We start from the raw sequence: 20,073 nt of genomic DNA, 5'->3' as shown, positions 1-20,073 counted from the left end.
CAAGCTGGACTCTGCCTTCTCCCAGAGCTGATTTTGTAGAGGGATGTGATAAACTTGGTAACTTTTGCTGAAGCCTACTAGGAGAGTGTCCTCAGGGAAAATAGTCATCACACTACTCTAGGGAGCCAGGAGCTCTTGTGACCCTATGCTGATGAAATCCTGTAGATTTTGGGTCCACTCACCTTTATTTTTTTTCATTATTGGGTCTCTCTAGTTTTTTAAGGGTGAAAAAATCCAACCTTCTTACTCTGATGACCTCCTGTTGTAGAGAAATTACAGAGGTTAACCAGCCACAGAACTAAGAAATGTTTGGCTCTGGAGTTATTTAACTTAATCCTTGAGAATGGCATAGAGAGAGAAATTGTTCAACATGAGGTCCCACTTCATGAATGACACAGTAATTTTCCCTCCTAAGTAATTGAACACAGAGCATGCTGTACAATACTTGACAGAAACCCCAGAGGAAACCATTTCTCTGTCATTCCACTACTGCCAATAATAATAATTTTTTAAAAGGTTAAAAAGTCATTGGATTTGTCAAGTTATTTTGAGATCCAGGGGGCTGGGGTGAGGATTTAACAATTAGCAACATCAGCTGAGCTTTTAATTGGAAGTTTCATAGAAAAAAGGGCAGTGCTTTGAGTTTACAGAGACATGCTTTTACCGTTATGTGGCAAACACTTTTCTTTTGAGACCCTGCTAAATTGCAACAGATTTCTTTCTGCGTTACTTAAAGTGGTTGAGCTAGTTTGGAATTGTGGTAAATGCATAAACTGTGCCTTATTGATTTTTGTTGACATCTTACATGCTTTTAAAAAAATACATTCTTAACCTCCATTTGGCAACTGTCAGTATAGCACATGCTCCTGGATAATAAGAGTAAATGAAGTGAATGAAACAATTTTCTTGACAATTAAAAAAAAAAGCAGTATTATTCAAGGCACTCTATGATTTCTAATATGTCTCCATTAAATTGTTCTCTTCCTCCTCCCCCCATGAAGTCACAAGATAAGAAATGGAAGAATAAAAGTCCCCTAGTGCTATTTCCTTGGTTACTAATATTAGTAATAAACAGAATATTTTTGAAGAGAGATTACTTTGAGAATGATGGTAAATTCAGTCCCTCTTAATTTTAGTGCACAGCCTTGAGATGGAATTTAGCAAAGATACTACGTTCTCTTATTTCCCACATTGCACACATTAGCTAAAATGTCTCATAGGAAACTTGTAAATTACTTTTATTGATGAAAATGTATTTTGATAACACCAACTGCAGCCAGTACAGTTCTATACAGTATGTATAAATAGTAAGCCCCACCAACTGTTTTGATGTCTGAGAAATCTAGAAAGCCACAAACACTAGAGCTATCAATAAGGCAAGCTAATTCAAGCTTTCCGAGACTAGCTTAACGGTGAGATAAATATCCAGAAAGAGATGGACATTTTCCTATTCCTTATCCATATCTATATTTATCTATATATGCATATGTATATATAGATGTAGGAAATGTTTCCTCTTGTAGAAAGGGGTTACTCTTATTAAAAATAACAACACGGCAGGATACAAAAATGCATTGACTTTTCATGACTTTGCGGTGATGGGCAGGTATTGCTTTATCTTACTGTTGTTTGATTAAAATGTTAATACAGTCTTGACTTGATAATCTCACCAGGTACACACAAAGCAAAAGGAAAAAAAAAAAAAAAGAGGAAAGTCATGTCTGATTCCTCACGAATTGATTTGCATAAACCAAATACTCTGCTGGTGGTTGGGGTGTCGAATGCTTTATTTTGCTCATTGGCCACAGGGGCAACGATATTATATTTGTTGATGCCAGAACTTAGCTTTCATGCATTAGCTCCGAAATGACAATATGCTTCAGCCCTTTCTGTGTTTAGCTCTGCCTCATTTGGAAATCTTTTAAGTAGTAATAATAATAATGTTTTGAGGAAATTGAGTGGAACACTAAATTATTCTCTGATACCTAAGTTCAAACTGTGCAAGGCTAAAGAAGCTTAAAATCAATGCACTTTTAAAGTCATTAGAGATCATAAATGAATTAAGTCTGTGTTGCTTTAGCTAAGCTTTTAGTGTGCTGTGGTATTATTACAAAATCAGCCTGAATCTGCATTAATTTCACAGTCTTTTTCTCTGAGAAGCCCAAGGGTGCATGATGAATAAAATGTAAATTTCAGAAGGCAGTGTTTTTATTAGTTAAAAGGGCAATGAGCCGTGCAGGGGGAACATTGACCTGCATGGTGGCCAATGCTGGTACAAGTAGCAATAGAGGGAATAGCTCAGGCACTGGAGACTCAGGCTATCCTCCAGCATACATAGTAAGGGGAGAAATAGTCTGCACCTGACACAAGAGGTTCAAGGCATATCTAAGCATATGCTATTTCTCAGGTCAGAGCTCTGATGCATTTCACAGGATCACAAATTTTGAAAGTCACAAAGATTTCCTTCCAAAAAGTCTTTATGAATTTTAACATTTCACGCTGTTGCATATTCTTATAGGAATAATGCCAGTTATTCCTATGAGAAATGGATAGTTACTAAACATTTTATACAGAGGTCTTCCTGCTTATGCTTAAGTAGCCTCATTTTATACATATATACACGATGATATTTTTCTTTTTCTTTTTTTTTTTTAATTCCTCTGATCTGGCAGAGAAATTTACCCCTGGCATTTTAAGCTCTTCAAACTTTGTTTGCTAATTTGCCCTTGGTGTGAGAATTTTATTTGTTGTTGCTTTAGAAGCAACCCAAAAATTTGAAATGCAAAGCCCTGATCTGTGGATGATCTGCCAGGGAGGAAATGTAAAATACCAACTTTTCCTCTTAGAGAATGCTAAAGAAACCTTGCTCCTTTCAAACCCTGTGGCTAAAAAGGATTCAGCTCCTCCCACATAAAAATAAACTAATAAATAAATCAATCTTCCTGCTATGGTCAGATTAGCAAGTCAGCACTGTGAATCAGAAATAAAATCAGCCTAAAACAAAACCGAGAAGTTGTTTATTTTTATGTACTACTGAGAACAGTGTCGTCTTGTGGCAGTTCTCGTAGACTGTGTTGGTTTAACAAGCGTCCAACCCTTTTGTCTTGTTGTTTTTTGTCTTTCCTGCTCCCTGTCCCCTTGTTTCCCACAGGCTGTGCGTTTGTCACATTTTCTACAAGGGCAATGGCACAGAATGCAATCAAAGCCATGCATCAGTCTCAGACCATGGAGGTACTGTATCATCTGCCCTTTCTTTGTTTTCTTTGTGCAAATGATTGGGAATGGTAAAGCAATACTCTCCAGTGTGGATCTTTCACATGACAATCACAGATTTCAACTTTCACCATCTCTCTCTCTCTCTCTCTCTCTCTCTCTCTCTCTCTCTCTCTCTCTCTCTCTCTCTCTCTCTCTCTCTCTCTCTCTCTCTCTCTCTTTTTTTTTCCTCTGAATAGAAATGCATTTAATAAGAACCTTCCATTTATTCCAACATTCCAATTCTACTAAATATTTAGGCTTTTTTGTTCCAGTGGCACAAGTCTGACAAGTGAAATATCTGATTTAATCAATGGACTACCATTCTTTACCAAAAGGACCCAAATGATCCTTGATGGATTTGTAGAGAGTAAAAAACAAAACAAAACAAAATTGGTTTGCCTCATTTAAAAAATCCATGGTATCTTATCATCAAAAGATAATTAATATCCCCAGTTAAGCAGAGTTAACTTGTGCACAAGTCCTTAAGCTTTGAATTTTGGGGAAAAATTAATGATTCTTCTACTTTACTTATTTCATTAAAATGCAAATTTTAATGTGCCACTGAAAGGTAGGATTTATCTTCTTACCAAAAATGATAAAGGCTTGTGCAAGCACTCTTTAACAACCACTGACTTTTCAGTGATGAACAGTGCAAAGAATTAAATTTTACCCTCTTAATGAGAGACAGTAGCTTTAGGAAAAAAGAAATTTACTGGTGTGGTTGGTTTTTGTTGTTTTTTTTTTTTTAATCCCACCAAGCATTGACAGAGGGCTGTGCATTTTTAGTCTGTGATTTGGGTCGTGATCTTTCAGAGTTTTGCACAAAAGCATCCCAAAGAGTGATATGCCTTTACTTATTCTGTATTGTCAAATAGAATCATTTGAGAGTGCATGTTCTACTGTATTATGTTTACTGTATCTTTGTGTATGGGTGATCTTTTCAGAGATGGCATTGTGGTGTTCTGTGCAGCTATGTTTTTTTTAATATATTTTTAAATGAAGACATTTTCAATTTCATTGGTGTGGAAAAAAATTAGTTAATTGATCTGAGTTTGGGGTTCATTTTCTTTTGTTCTGAAGTTGGTTGGGAGCTATGAGGGAGGGGGTTGGGGGTTTTGTTTGTTTTTGCAATGTTGGGTCTCCCAAAGCATGCTGGGAACCAAGTGATCATCATGCCTCACATCTTGCGGGCAGTTTTATAATAAATGAAAAGGTGGGTGGAAAACTGGAAAAGTATGCATGATGTTGTCACTAACTGTCTCCCGTATTTTCTGAGTAACAACATTAGCATTGCAAAATCTATTATTGTCTTTTTTTTTTTGAAATATTCCATTTAACTTTGAAATTCCTACCAAATCTTATATAATCTGTGTGTTTTCCTTTCAGTGCAATGCATTTTTAAAGACATTCCCTCCCCTTCCTAAAAGCACTCTTACAAGAGAGTCATCCATGATAGGAAATAATGAATAACAACATTTGAAATATCTAGGAATCTGAGTGTGCCCGAGGTAGCCACACACACACACACACACACACACACACACACACACCACACATATATACACATCTCTAATAAGAGATAGTTCTAATCTTTTTCAATCCACATTTTTGTAAGGAAATGTAGGCCAGTCTTATTTTCTGTTAGATTTTACTTAAAAAAAAAAAAAAAAAAAAAAAAGTCTTGTTTATTAAAATGTCTTGTATTATTTTCAATGTGTGTTTTTTTTTAAAGATAATATGATAGTCTTTAATCAAATTGTTCTCACCTTAGAGAATTGGTTAGTTGAAAGAAAAAAAAAAAGCCTCTTCTGTCTCAAAGTAATAGGAAGGTTAAAGAACAGCCCCATCCCCTACTACATATGCTTTTAATTAGTGCAGAAAGTGATAAGCTGTAGAGAGTGAGATCAAGTGAGTTTTCTAAGGCTTCCTATAAAATGAAGGCAATCAAGATTATATAAAAGGGGAGACAGGGAATTCATAGCAAGACTACAAGAATAGTGGACTTTCACTCTAAATAGAATACATGGGCTGTAGAGAAGGGATGGGGAGGAGGGAGAACATGCACTGTTTATAGAGACATTCAAAAGTAATTTATAGCCCTTTGTTGGTAATAACCATGTTATCAAACAAGCTTAAACTTTGATAGTTAATATTCAATCTCATAGGGAACTTTAGACAAAGGAGACTCCAAAGCAACATAACTTATTTTTTTTTCTTTTCCAAAAATCAATTTTCAAAAGGGAAGTTATATATTTTGAAATCAGATTTTACTGTAGCACCAAAGTTATTTTTTTAAATTTCATCATTTTCAGTACTTTGTCACACATCATTGACTAAGATATATTTCCAAAGTGAGCTCAAGCTCACAATGATGAGGACATTAATGCTTAAGAAGAATGAGTCCTTGGAAATAATTAATTTCTGTATTATGTGTCCTCCTTCCCTTCCTCTCTTTCTCTTCCTTCCCAACCTTCTCCCCTTGCTCTCTTTGTTTAAGCAAGTCATTTTAAAAGCCATAATCATTGGTTTAATTTTTTACTTATATGTCAGTTTTTAGTATTTAAAAAAAGGAAATTCACAAACTTACCATTAGAAGGAGATGCTATAATTTGTTATGGAACAAATGTGACACAGCAATAACATCCCTATTCCCATACAAAACCACTTTGCTATATAATTTCCGTTTTCAGAATGTTTTGAAAGTGATGAAGTGGTGAAATATGGAGAGATGACGAAAAATGAGTTATAGATTTAAAAATGGTGGAGATATTGTTTTTATGTAATTTACTGACATTCAGCATTCTTAACTGTGATTCAGGATTCGTGGCTGAGTGATGATTTGCTAGAAGCAGAGCATTGCAAGAGCCACCTCATTTTTCTTACATTTTCCTCGAATCTATACTATTCTTTGAAAGAGAAATGAGTACCCCATGTGTGCTAACTACAATATCAAGCTGTAAACCAGTATCCAGCCAAGGTGATCTGATATGCCAAGTTTGTTTTCTGAGGAGAAAAGCAAATTATCCTATAGTAAAAGGGGAAAGCTCATTTAAAAAAAAATGAAGAGAAAGAAGTTTATTACCAAAAAATTCCTTTACTTAATGATGGAATTTGGATGGAATTTCTCCCTTTTACTTTAAGCAAAACATTTTTTTATGATAAAATATGAAGGTTAACTAAAGTCAGGAGAAATAGAACAATGTAGCTCTGCTGACTATTTTCTAAATTGCTAATTTTTAAAAAGATGGTTGAGTAGAAACAAACTATCTCAAGCATGCAGTAGTGTTGCTGTATTTTACTTGATAAAGTAAAATTGTCAAATATAAAATTATGTTAGTTTGTTCTCTAACGTAATATCCCTATTCCCATCGAAATCTCCTTTATAGGAGAAGAGAAATAGAATTCTACTGGAGAAATTCCTAGAATGGTGGGATGTACTTAGAAAAGAAGAGGGGGAAAAACCTATTGTTTCTCCTACTGCATGAAATGCAGTTGACTAAGAGTCTATCTTTTTTATGTTTCAGCTCTGGTGATGGAAATTAGGGTGGATATGACATGGTAAGGGGAGGAAAGGTTTTATGACCCTCAGCAAGTTGCTTTGTATAAAAAGAGAAATCACATGTTCCTTCTTTCTTAATAGTTCTTACCTCCATTTCCACATTCCTAAAATGAAAACCACATCTTCTTGCCCACTGCTCTCTAGATCTAGTGATTGTCAGGACCCTAATACTCAAAATTTCATGGTCCTAAAAGTATAAAAATGAGATGATTTTCAATGATCATTCTGTCAACATGTTGTTACTTTTCCATATTTATAATAAAATCCTTTTAATTCTAACACACCCACCCACACAGAGCTAAGAATTAGTTAATTGAATGCATGAGAGACTTTTTCATTCTCGTTACAATTTCATCCCTTATTTGTCTTTGGCTGATATGTGGGAATCAATCATTCAATAATGAGTCACCATTTATTAAGCACCTACTATGTGTTATAGAAACATCCATGATTCCATCTGTAAGACATGTGACTCAGGAAGCTTAATGAAGACTGATAAGGCCTTTTGTCTCTGTGAAGGTCCTGAAAAGGGCTGAAAAGAGAGAGCCAGAGACAATGCTATAAACAGAGAAAAGGAATTCTCTGGTTCTGAAATAAACTTAAGCATGTTCAGTTCAGGTCAGTCTTGGGGACTCAGGAACACTCCAGCCACTCTAACCCAACCACTGTAACTCAGGTTAGAGAGATCACAGATCTATCTACTTGAGGAGCAGAAGAAAGTTCCCTCTGTAGTGTAACTTCCTCTTCATTTTCCAATGTGTCCAACCACAGGGCTGTTCTTCACCTATTGTGGTGAAGTTTGCTGACACCCAGAAAGACAAAGAACAAAGGCGTCTCCAACAGCAGTTGGCACAGCAGATGCAACAGCTCAATACTGCCACTTGGGGGAACCTGACAGGCCTGGGTGGACTCACCCCACAGTACCTGGCGGTAAGTGCATCAGAAGCATGGTCTCCCAAAATATCAACTACATACACACCTCAATATACTTTAAGGTTACTCTGCTCTGGGATCCTCCAAGGAATTTGAAGTTTTTTTGTTCATATTTTACACCCAAAACAATTTCCCAGTTCTCCATGGATTTTTAAAGTCCATCCAGTTAAATTGAATATGGCATCAATTTTAAATCATTAGTACAAGAGTTGGCTCACAAATGGTGCAGATTAGGAGGTGTCCATGAGTTGCCTTTATGTTGTAGCCTAATTTGTTGTATTCAGGAACCACTTGTACAATACTCCTGATAAGTGAGCCCTCCAGCTTCTGCTTGAACCTTTATTTCACTAAAATCAAAAGCTCACTATCTCATGAAGACATATTTATAAGAAAGTTCTTCTGGTTATAAAAAATATTTTATTGAATTATATGTACCTAGTTTTTTTTGTCAAAGATGCAAAAAAAGTCCCTGGTTAAATGTCTTCATCTTGTCTATAAAGATGGTGTGACTTTGTCTAATAACGTGTTAAAAACCATGGGCAACTAGGTAGAGCATTGGGACTAGAATGTAGAAAACATCTTCATGAGTTCAAATCTAACTATGTAACCCTGGAAAAGTCCCCTAACTCTGCCTTAATTTCTCTTCTATAAAATGAGATAGAGAAGGAAAAGGCCAACCACTCCAGTATCCAAATCAGATTATAACATAGGTAGTATAAATGTTATAATCACTATTATGCATATGAGGAAACTAAGGTACAGAGAGATTGTCAATTGCCCAAGGTTAGATACTTCACGTCAGAAGTAGGATTTGAATCCTGATCTTCCTTTCCATTAGATCATTCTGTCTTTCTTTTTTTTTTTAATTTAGCATAGTAGAATAGAATAAAACATTTTCTTCCCACTAGACATATTCTATACAAATTAGAATAGGATGTATAGTTGAGAAGTTCAAAGTGCTATTAGAAATTTGAGAAAGAAAAGATCATGATAAGTAGAGGAAAGCAAGAGAAGACTTCTTAAAGAAGCTGCATCATGAATGAGACTTTGAACAAGGATAAAGAAGTGCTAGTTAAGGTTATATTGTAACACATGTAAAATGTATGGGATTGCCTGTCATGGGGGGAGGGAGTGGAGGGAGGGGGGGGATAATTTGGAAAAATGAATACAAGGGATAATATTATAAAAAATAAAAAAAAAAGAAGTGCTAGTTAGATGTCCTAGGGGATAGAACACTAGGTCTGGAGTTAAGGACACTCATCTTCCTGAGTTCAAATCAGACACTTAGTAATTGTATGACTGTAAGCAAGTCATTTAATTCCGTTGGCTTCAGTTTCCTTATCTGTGAAATGTGCTGGGAAAAAAAATGACAAACTATTCTAGTATCTTTGCCAAGAAAACCCAAAAATGGGTCACGAGAAGTTAGACGTGATGGAACAACAAAAACAGAAATGGGAATGAGGGCTTGGGAATGTGGTAAAATATGGTGGTAAGGATATGGAATTATGAACTGAGTAGTCCAATTTGACCGAAACAAATGACACAAGGTAAAGCATAAAAGATAGGGTAGATCCAAATTGAAGGTCAGGCTAAGGATGTTATACATTACTATGTACATAATGGAGAGTTACAGTATTTGAGTTAGCCACATTGCAGTCAAAAATGTCAAGAAGAGATTAGAAAGCAAAGTTTAGAGTTGGAAAAGAAATCATCCAGTCTACAAATTAAGAAATTTAGGTCCAAATAAGTTTAATATACTTGCCTAATATAATATAAGAAATAATTAAAGTTTGGGATTCAGTTAAAACGATACTTGAAATCCTATTTCTCTAAAGATCCCTTCCCTTTAAGGTAGAGATTGTTAATCTGGCATTCATTGGTAGATTTCAAGGGAACCATGAGCTTAAATGGAAAAAAAATCTTTATTTTCATCAACCTTTAATAGAATTTTAGTGGGTTTTTTTTTCAATTATACAGATAGGCAACAAACATTCCAAGAAGCTCAGAGGTTTTACCCAAAACAAAGAGATCACTGGCACAAAAACACTTAAGAATCCCTGCTGTCAAGTTTCCCCACCATCCATGAGTTTTGCAATGACTGTTGCAATGATGGTGCCTCCAGTTACCTTGATCAGAGTCATACAAATTCTCAAACAATTTATAATATAATTAATTTTAATAATATCTTTAAAGCATATATAAAGCGCACACACACACACACACACACACACACACACACACACACACACACACATACTCCACACATATTTTTGTGACATTAAGCATATTACTTTTCCTCCTTAGGCTTGTTTTCCTCATCTGAAAAAGGGGGCAAGTGACTTCAATAATCTCTCAGGCCCTTTCCATATCAAAAACTATATATTAGGGTGAAGGTATATTATTGGAGATTACAGTATGTGTATATTGAAATATGGCCATTCTTGACACATATCCAATTTTAAAATTATGTCTCAAGAAACTATTAAGGATCTAAACTTACCCCAAGGGACCATAGTTCCCTATCAAATGTTTTATAGAGCTCTAAGTAAAATCCTGAAAAATATTTTAAACTGATATTTGATTTTATAGCCCACCAAATATGCCAGAATCATAAATTTAAACTTAATAAATTCAGTGAGTCTGTTATTATTTCTAGGGATAACTGTTTTTATATTTTAATTTTATTTTAACAATATTTTATGTGTGTTTTGATTTCATATGTGCAAAATATATACTCCACCATTGTTAGATAAACTGATAACAGGAACAAATGAATGATTCTAGCAATTTTTTTTAATCACTAAAGTTCATCCATATTTATGCTGAATTGGCCAAATCGACCAGCAATTTAGGTATGGCATGGACGAAACACACACACAAGCATGTGTGTACGCATAGGTGTGCATGTTTATGCATGCATATATGTATATGCATGTATGTGTGTGTACATCTCACTGTATACCTAATGATATGTCAATAGCCGCTTCTATGTGGGCAGAAGAAAATTAATCATTTGTAAAAAAAACTCTTGAGGTATCTCTGGAGACTTCCTCACAGATATATTTTGTTATTTGCAAAGATTCTGACATATTTATAATCCATTGCTTCGGGCACTGAAACAACCTCTCCAGAGTTTTGACCAATAATGGGCTTCACTGTACCACTGGAGGAAAATGATTTTAAAAGTATGACCTATAGAAAACAGGTAATGTGGTGTGTTGAGAAAAGCACTGACTTTGGAGCCAGAAAACTTGGCATCAAATTCTGGCTATTATCCAATCTTTGACAAGTAGTCTGGATTTCTGTTTCCTGTCTTCAACTTTTGATCAGTTAAAGAGGTTGGATTATCTGTATTTAAGGTGTCTTCCAGAACCAAATTCTCTGACACCATTTCTTATTTTTAATGCTTTTTATAAGTGTAGTTGGTTGGTACAGATGCTTTTCTAGTGACCCATTAGCCAACAAATCAGTGTTTTCACAGAGTGACAGAGGAATCTAAACTGGGAGGGAAGATGAAGGGATTAGGGGAATGGACCTTGATTGACAGAGATGAGTTATGGTAACTACTAGACTATAGAGAGTTATAATTAGTCACGCTATGTTGATTTCAATAGATTTAACACCTGGTTGTTAAAAAGAGTAAATTGATTAATTGTTTTAAAGCAGCCATGTTATTGAGTTTCCCCAGTGTCAGTGTGTTTCTTAATAGAGATTAGACATTAATATGGATTTAGCACACAGACTCCAGGGACCTGCAGTCCATCAATAGACAACAGTAGACAAATATGTAAAAGTAAAGGAAACTACATGTGGTACACACAGTTTCATTCGGAAGGCTCTTAGTGCCAAATGTTGTGGCTCAGGAATTGTGGGGTGGATGGTGATCACAGAGTCAGACATGACTAAAACAACTCAGTAACAGCAATTTTTCTTGTTGTGAAGCAATGGGATGGTACAATAAAGTACCAGGCCTGGAGTCAGGAAGATTTATCTGTTCAAATTGGTTCTCAGGCATTTAATAGCTGTGTGACCTTGGGCATATTACATAAGTTCTTGCCTCAATTTCCTCATCTGTTAAAAAAAAATTTACTAGAGAAGGAAAAGACATGACTTTAGTAATTTTGCCAAGAAAACCCCAAATGGGTTTGACACAACTAAAACAACAGCATAGCAAACAACAATCTGTTCTTTCATTTGCAGCTTCTGCAACAGGCAACCTCCTCCAGTAACCTGGGTGCATTCAGTGGCATTCAGCAAATGGCTGGTAAGTCAAAAAAAATCGTGCCTTGATTTCTAATTATGTAGCATTTTCTGAGACCCTGTGGGATCTTTATTCTTTAATGGTCTTTAGATTAGGCAAGGGGGCAGGCTGAGCAAGCCCAGAGATGAAATAGAGAAAAACATAATTTGTGACCAGTTGGGATATCAGTGTGATGTGATGGAAAGAATGCTGGACAAAGGACAAGGAAATAGAGTTGACTTCAGCTTTCACTAGCTCTCTGACCATGAGGCAAGTCAATTACTTTCTCTGAGCCTCAGTTTCCTTATCTGTATGGAGCAGATTTCTGGGAGTACATTGATGAAGGGGACCCCACTGACAACACACAAAATTGAGATGATCACATTTGCCTTCCTCTGCCTTCCCCACCGATTTGTCAAGAAAGTGTTTTGTTAACTTTAAACCACTAAATAAATCTTGATGATTATTATTAGGTACTTAAATTGGTACCTGCTTTGGAGCTGGTCTCATTTTGAGCATTGAAACCTCAAATTCATTAGTCACAAATTGAGAAGGATCTTAAATTATATCTTCTACCAGCATCAATGAAGCCATTTAGGATTACAGAGGGATTTCCAATAAGATTTCTATATCCGGACAGCCAAATTAATGACAACCCTCTAACATTTTAATAATAGGCAGTCAATAAAAATGTTCTGACCTTCTTAATGAAAGCCAAGATTACAGACCTACCTTTGATACAAGTTTGCAATCCCTTGATAATCACAGACAATTAACTGGATGCCTTTTTGGACTCCGGTACCCGGGTTGACAGAATTGTGCAACAGAAGCTTTTATCTCGAAGTATAATCTTTGGTCTCTAGAAAAATCAAAGTGTGACTGTATTTGAAAGCTAGCTCACTGAAGGATTTCTTTTGGTAATGAGCTGTGCCAGTAGTAACTGAGGTGTAGTGATTAGTAAAAGGTCACTCCCACTGTGTGACCTTCCATGCTGATATCCTAACTTAACGTGACGCCGATGAAGGCAGTATGGGCAATAAATCAGAACACCAATGCCCATTACACCTGCTGCGAAAAGCAGTTAGAAAGCTTTTTCCTTGTTTGATTCCAAAAGGGGCGGGGGGAGAGAGATGACAGAATTTGGTATGTGAAAAGCAGATTCAGTTTATTTTAATCATGGACACACAGAATCAATGAAATAAGACCTGAGTGCCCTGAATAAAAGACCAAGCTTTTTCATCCATCATTACTCTCTCTCTCCCCCTAAAAAAAAAAAAAAAAACCCAAAACCTTTTTTGCTTTCATTTCTTTTTCCTCCTCCAAAAAAAAAAAAAATCATGTCTGGCTTCAGCCTGTTTCACTTTGAATGAATCTTGAAAGACTTTTAATGAGTATAGATGGGTTTCTCCCCATAGGTGTTCAATTCCAGCATGCCATTATTGCAGGAGCATCGCAGAAGAATATTAACTTGTTGTCTGACCATCTAAATTGTCCTGTGGATGACAATATTGTTGAATGAATCTCTATTCCTGAAACCTGCCAGCCCTGCCTATACTCTCTATGGCATTGCTTCTGCTCCAGCATTTGAGCCATCAGAAAAAAAAAATGTATCTTAATGTGATGAAATGAATGAGAGTCATTCAGTAGCATCCTTGCACTGCAGCTTGGGAAGTTGGCCTTGGAGCTCAGAATCACATTTAATATCTAATGTCTTTTCAATTCTGTTGCATGGATGAGAGAGGCAATAGGAGTACATGCAAGGGGAGTTTTCTGACATAGAAAGGTATGTGATCCAAAGCATAGGTCAGGTGTGTTGCTTTTGCTATTAGGAAATGGCTAGTTTTTCCTCCAAATTACCTGGGTCCTCTAGGTCCAATATTAGGGGTTTCTCGGACAGGATGACCTGGTGCTCCCACTGCCACATTTGAATTATTCAGAAGAGGTCAGTGGGTCCTGAAGCTCCTGCCAAGGGTGTTATTTCCTATGGGTATAGTGGTGTGTCATTCTGCATTAGGATGCTGTGCTCCTCTATCTCGCCAACTACAGGTCAGATCATTAGTGTTTGCATGCATCATGTGCTCATTTAAATACCGTGTTTGTCTAGAGGAGCTATTCCATAAGGCAATTCCTTCACTTCATGCCCAGGCTGCTGAGCAGATGGTTAATTTAATGCCACTCTGTGTTTGCTCTGGGCCTTCCAGAATATGCCTTTCTTGAACCTCAAACATCTTAAATTCAATATACTGAATCTCAATAGGCTGTGAAATCAAATGCAGTACAGTCGTCAATCAGCTCTCATCATGCTACATTTTCAAAATGGTGTGAAATGGGTTGTAGGTGCTAAAGTTCTGATCCGTTGTTTCTACAAAGAGAAGGATTGTCCTTCACATAAAGAATTATAGAGTTAGCATCTTCTTAAATATTATAAGTGTTAATGTTTTGGTCTTTGCTTTCTAAAAGAGTAACTTGGACATGTTCCTGCTCTAATAACCTTTAACAAAGCTGCAAAATGAGACAAGTTTCTTTATTTTGCCTCTAAAGATAAACCAGTCCTTCAAGGTCAGTTAGTAAGGGCTCTAGCCCTGGAGTTATTGAGGTTCTCTCCCAAATTTGATACTTCAGTGTGTGTATTGTGCTTAATACAGCTGCTCAGGTTTCTTCCCTTCAAAGCTCAGATTTGACTATTGGGGTATCATTAAGACATAATAATAGCTGATGAATAGCACGTTAAGCATTTTGGAAGGCACCTGGTAAAGCTCAAACAATTGAGCAAGAAGCAAGAAGAAAAAGATGGTTTGGTAAAGTAGAAAAGGTCTTCCCTTAGCTGTCGGCAATGGGGGTATAAAAACAAAGAATGAAACTATTCAAATGAACAAAGGACTTACATTTTAATGGATACAGGTACATCTATTAAGAATATATAATATATATATAAAATACAACATAATTATATGTAAAGTAATTATCTATAAAGGACTAGCATTTGTCAGGAACCAAGGAAAGTGATGTTTTGGGTGCATGTTGAAGGAAGAAATGAAATCTTTGAAGCACAGGCAAGGAAGGAGTAAAACAACCCCTACTTTCAAAGAGCATAATTATCATCTGTCGCATGAGACAACTAGAATATAAATGAAAATACATACATATATATATATATATCAGTATAAGCAAGATAAATAGAAAAATAATCAATCCAAATAAATGTTTGTTAATTAAGGAGAAATACATGTTGTTTATTGATACTTGATGGAAAGGAACATATGTTCAATGTAATCCAGTAAGCACATATATAATGGAACGCAATATATAAAATTTAAAAAGGTCCAGGCAAGAGAATTTCAGCAAAGAAAGTGAAATGTCTTTTTTGAAGCCAACAGTATTTTTGTTATATGCAAGCTTTCATACCATAATGGTCCATCTTTCAGGAGAGTGAGAGGTTTATAACCAAAGTGTAAAATGCTTACTTCCTACAGAGTAAAGTACTTTGCTGTTTGGGTAGAAAGTAAATCCATAGAAAGAAAAAAATAATTTTTAAATGACAAGACACTAAGTAATTGTATCAATAAAAATCAAGAGGCATGAGATATGTTTTTCCCTCAATCTTATTATTGCCCTTTCAATTCATAATTAACTTTAAACATCCATTATTGTTTGGTGAAAAGGGGAATATATATTAAATATAGAACCTAAAAACAGAAAATGGATTGAAATCAAATCTTTGCAAACTGAAAGCTTTTAGGTATTTTTATTTCTTAGCTTTATATTTCCTTTGAGGCTTTTTCCTCCCCTCAAAAACAAAACTTGCTACAAACTTTCCCATTTCTCAAAGAGCTTTGATGTCTAGTTTATTGGAATTTCTGAAACCTAAGGAAAAGAGCCCTGTTTGTGATGTCTGACAGATTCTGGGAAGGCAAGAAATTGATTTTATCACTAGCTTTTCTGATACTTAATTGCTTTATAACATGTTTTATCTCACAGGAAAGCATTAAGAACAGGCTGTGTAAGTATTAAAAAAAAAAAAAAAATACAAATCCTGCATCTGTTATTTATGCCATTCAGCGTGACCTTGGTCAAGTCATCAAGAGTCTGAGACTTTAGTTCCCTCATAAATAAAATAAGAATAAGGGTGAACTAGTAACCTCTAAGGCACTTGGGTCTCGGTTTTCCCTCCCATAAAATGAGAGAGTTGACCCTCTCCATGACTATATATTGTATCATCCCTCTCCTATCTCAGGCTACCACACCCAATCTGCCTTTGTGGATTCCACCCTTCTAACCAAGCCCAAAACTAGGCTTGAGAAAAGGCTGCTCTGCTGTTGAATTTTCAGCAATCTGAGTAACAATCTGAGGCCCTATTAAACTGAACTAAGGTGAAGTTTGCCTGAAGCAAAGTCCTGAGTTGTCTGTCCATTATGTAAGTCACAATCCTGGATATACTTGGTTCTAATACTGCTAAGTGGGAAAAATAAGGACAGAAATGTATATGAGAAAGCCTCATTCCCCAAATTCTGGAAACCAATTCAAAATTTATTAATTTGAAGCAGATTGGGAAGTAGAAAAGCTAAGAAAAAAAACCTTACTAAATAAACAGCAGAGATTCCAGAGCTAGTGGTGAAGAGAAAGATATTGGTAAAGCAGAAAAGGTCTTCCCTTAACATTAAGCCTTCTTTGATATAGCAATTGTTCTCAAACTTTTTAATCTCAGGACTTCTTTATACTCTTAAATAATATTGAGAACACCCCCCCCCCAAGAGTTTTTGTTTATGTGAGATATGCCTAAGGACATTTACTATCTCCAAAATGGAATCATCTTGTATTATTAGGAAAATAGCTTTGATCTCACTGACTCCCTAAAAATATCTCAGGATCCCACAGGTGTCTCCAGACCACACTTTAACAACTATTACTTTGGTAGTATAAGTTTTTTACATTAAATCTATCTTTGTATTTTATGTGTACATCATACAGTGAGATTGATCAAAGTGAACCCAGGCTGAATGGAATCCAAAGGCTCAAAAAAATTTCATGATGAGAAAACTCGATTTTTTTTAAAAGAAAGAAAACAGCAAATTTTCACAAACAAGATATGTCAGCCCTGGTTCTCTGAAAATAAGGTTTTAATGTAACAAGTTGAGGAAAAGGAAAAGAAGGAAATGGAAGAAGAAAGGAAATGGAGAACAGTACTCTACCCTGATCTGAAAAGCTGAGGACTACCAAACTGATAATGTAGAATCTTGGACTCACTTATCCCCGCATTCTATAGAACTTTATCTATGACAGTCCAACACTACAGAAATTTCCTACGAATGTACTAATAGGCCTTATGAGAATGTTCTATAACCACCCATCTGTCACTTTTTAACAGACCTGATTGGCAAGCACTTGTAACAACTGACATCTGTTCTTCCTTATTGATATGCAGATTTATGGTAATTGCTATGAACAATAAGACACAAAATTACCTAAGGTGAACATTAAATTAAATTTTCATGCCCTTCCCCTTATAAATAATTTTTGTATAAAAAAAATCTTAAGTTTCTAGCAAGACTATTACACAACTGTTTTTGTACATAATTTCATTGTTTGGTAAAGAGTTTTCCCTCCTCCATTTGCCAAATGACTAAATGAAAGCTGATCTCCATATTACCAACTTTTTGCAAATTGATATCAGCATTCGGGTTTAATTCATAATACATTTTAACCTACAGGTCTGATTTTTTTTAATTCATTTTTCACGTCTAATACTGTCAGCCTCCTTAGAACTATATAAATTTCTTGCTCTGAAATAGAAGAGATGTTCTCTGTCATTTTAAAAGATACTCTTCTCACGACAAACATACTTTCAAATGTTTTGTTTCTTTCTCCTGGGTAGAGAATTGTTTGCTGTACCAGTTTCCTGCCATGGTGACTACCACTACGTCTGTTGTTCAGGATTCTGGCGTAGCAGTAGTTGAGAGACAGAATGTGTTAACTAGACAGGTATAAAGCAAGCTGCCAAGGGAAGGAGGTAAAAGGGTGGGAAAGGAACAGGAATAGACCCTGCATGATGATACATATATTTTAGAAAGCTGGAAAGGACACTGCTCCAAATTAAATAACTGCAGCAGCAATCTGCTATAAGGCTGTCAGACTACTTGTGGCACCTTTCCCCACCCCAAGACTGACTGTATTCTACAGATAGATAATTCAGATTTAGTAAGTAACAGGGAGCTCTCTCACTCCCAGAAGAGGGAACAGTGGAGATTTTGAGACTGTTGGTACAAAAGAAATAGATAATGTGGTGAAATAGAGAAGAATGATTTACTTAAGGAGGATGACCTACTTAGACATGAGGAATGAGAATATAGAATGATGTCATTCAACCTGTAAAGCTTTCTTAGCTGATTTTTCTCGTGCTTTTTACCAAATTTTCTTTGCTTGAGGAATTCATTTCCCTTCCTCCCTCTGTCTTTCCCCCTCTCTCTTTCCTTTTTGTTTTTCTCCCCTTCCCCCTCCCTTCTTTTCTTTTCTCTTCTCTCTTTCCTTTCCTCTCTCCCCCTCTCCTTCCTGGCACTCAAAAATTGCTTGAAAAATTCTCCAAAATGGGAAAGTCTTGGATAAGATAATAAAAAACCCAGATTTCTCTGAATTCTAGAAGACTGACCTGTATGTATTTTTTTTCATATAACTGTTCAGAGTGTGTCTGTAGAAAGAACTATAAAGTTAATCAAATATAAGTATGTCTTAGACAAGAGAGCACTGAACTCAGCATCTGTATACCATAGGCCTGCTTTAACTAATCTATAAAATTAGGAGGTTGGACTAGATTGCTCTAAGGTCCCTTCTGTTTTAGGGAATGAGATCTCAGTGCTCGGAATCTTTTTCATAATCTTACAGGAGACAAATTATTAAGTGATTGAAGCAGGAGGATAGGAGAGAAGGAGAATACACCAAGGACAGTTTTATTTCCCTTTCTTGGAATTCTCTTTACCCCAAACCATTTCTACTTACATTTTTATAGTAAGCATCAATCTAAGACAAAGTTTCACATTTTCGATGAAAACAAGAGTACAAAGTTTAGGATTTGTTTCACCATCCAGAACTGTCGGAGTGTTAATATTAGAAGGGGTCTCTTTGGAGCTGCTTGGTCTCCCTGGAGCCATTAGGTCCAGTCAAGAGTAGAGAAAAAGGTACAATTTTTGATTGTTTTAACCAAAGAATGTTCTTGTTCTTAGATTAACCATCACTTTAATCTATTTTCTAGGAATTCAGAGTTGCTTCTTGAACTTTAAGTTTCTCTTTAGAAACAATGATAGATAGGCCTTTGACCAGGATCAAAAAGCAGGACTTCAGAGAAGTATACTGTTGCCTAGGAATTTGATTAAGTACTGATATTTTTCTCTTAAGTGAGTCCAAATGGATTGTAGACAGAAAGAATGACATCATATTTCTTCATGTACTACTCAAAGGAAAAAACTCAGAAATCTCTGCTCCTGTGATCCTATTATCCCCATTATAGAGAGATAAAAAACTGAGGCTGAGAGTGAGAGGATCCAAAAATCTTTTGGTACATCTACATTCACAAAGAGAAACCCTAATGCATCTGTTATCAAGAAATGCAGGAAACCTTAATTAAGGAAATAAGAAGTAATGCTCCAACGTGTCCCTTTCACTTAAGATTCCCTGCCAGTGATAAAAGATTTTGGACCTAGAGATAATATAATCTTAATTTTCATGGATGGATATTTTGAGAAAATGTAGAGAGGAATGAAGAAGTATATTTCTGTCCTTTCCATACTCATTGAATCCAGAATACCCAGGTTTTAACATGTAGATAGTCATTTACCTATATTTGTATAACTGGGTTGTAGCACCTTCTGTATATTTCCATTTTGTCCCTCTATACTCATCTCTGATATTTTGTTTTGTACCAGAAGCTAACACTACTGGTAACTGATTAGCACCAACTAAAAAAAGGAATTTATTTATATGCTTATCTTGAGACACATAAGGGAAAGTACTACATTTCTTTTGTTCTTGGACCAAGGATTGTATCTTATAGCTTCTCCAAAGCACTGATTGTATCTCTCCTTTCTCTCCATCCCTG

General features: G+C 35.8%; 1 protein-coding gene across 26 annotated transcripts in view; it reads left to right on the top strand.

Annotated features, from left to right (window-relative positions):
- Positions 1–20,073, top strand: part of CELF2 (CUGBP Elav-like family member 2) — a 970,051-nt gene that overhangs the window by 891,651 nt on the left and 58,327 nt on the right. For all 26 annotated transcript variants that reach the window (XM_074268694.1, XM_074268667.1, XM_074268687.1 and 23 more), the window contains 3 exons: positions 3,152–3,231; positions 7,586–7,744; positions 11,948–12,011. In XM_074268694.1, the coding sequence (XP_074124795.1) occupies positions 3,152–3,231; positions 7,586–7,744; positions 11,948–12,011 (303 nt within the window). The remainder of the gene's footprint in view (positions 1–3,151; positions 3,232–7,585; positions 7,745–11,947; positions 12,012–20,073) is intronic.

Source organism: Sminthopsis crassicaudata, chromosome 5, assembly GCF_048593235.1.
Source record: "Sminthopsis crassicaudata isolate SCR6 chromosome 5, ASM4859323v1, whole genome shotgun sequence".
NCBI classification, from domain to species: Eukaryota; Metazoa; Chordata; class Mammalia; order Dasyuromorphia; family Dasyuridae; genus Sminthopsis; species Sminthopsis crassicaudata.
Note: the sequence above shows the minus strand (reverse complement) of the source record. Positions and strands in the feature narration are given on the sequence as shown.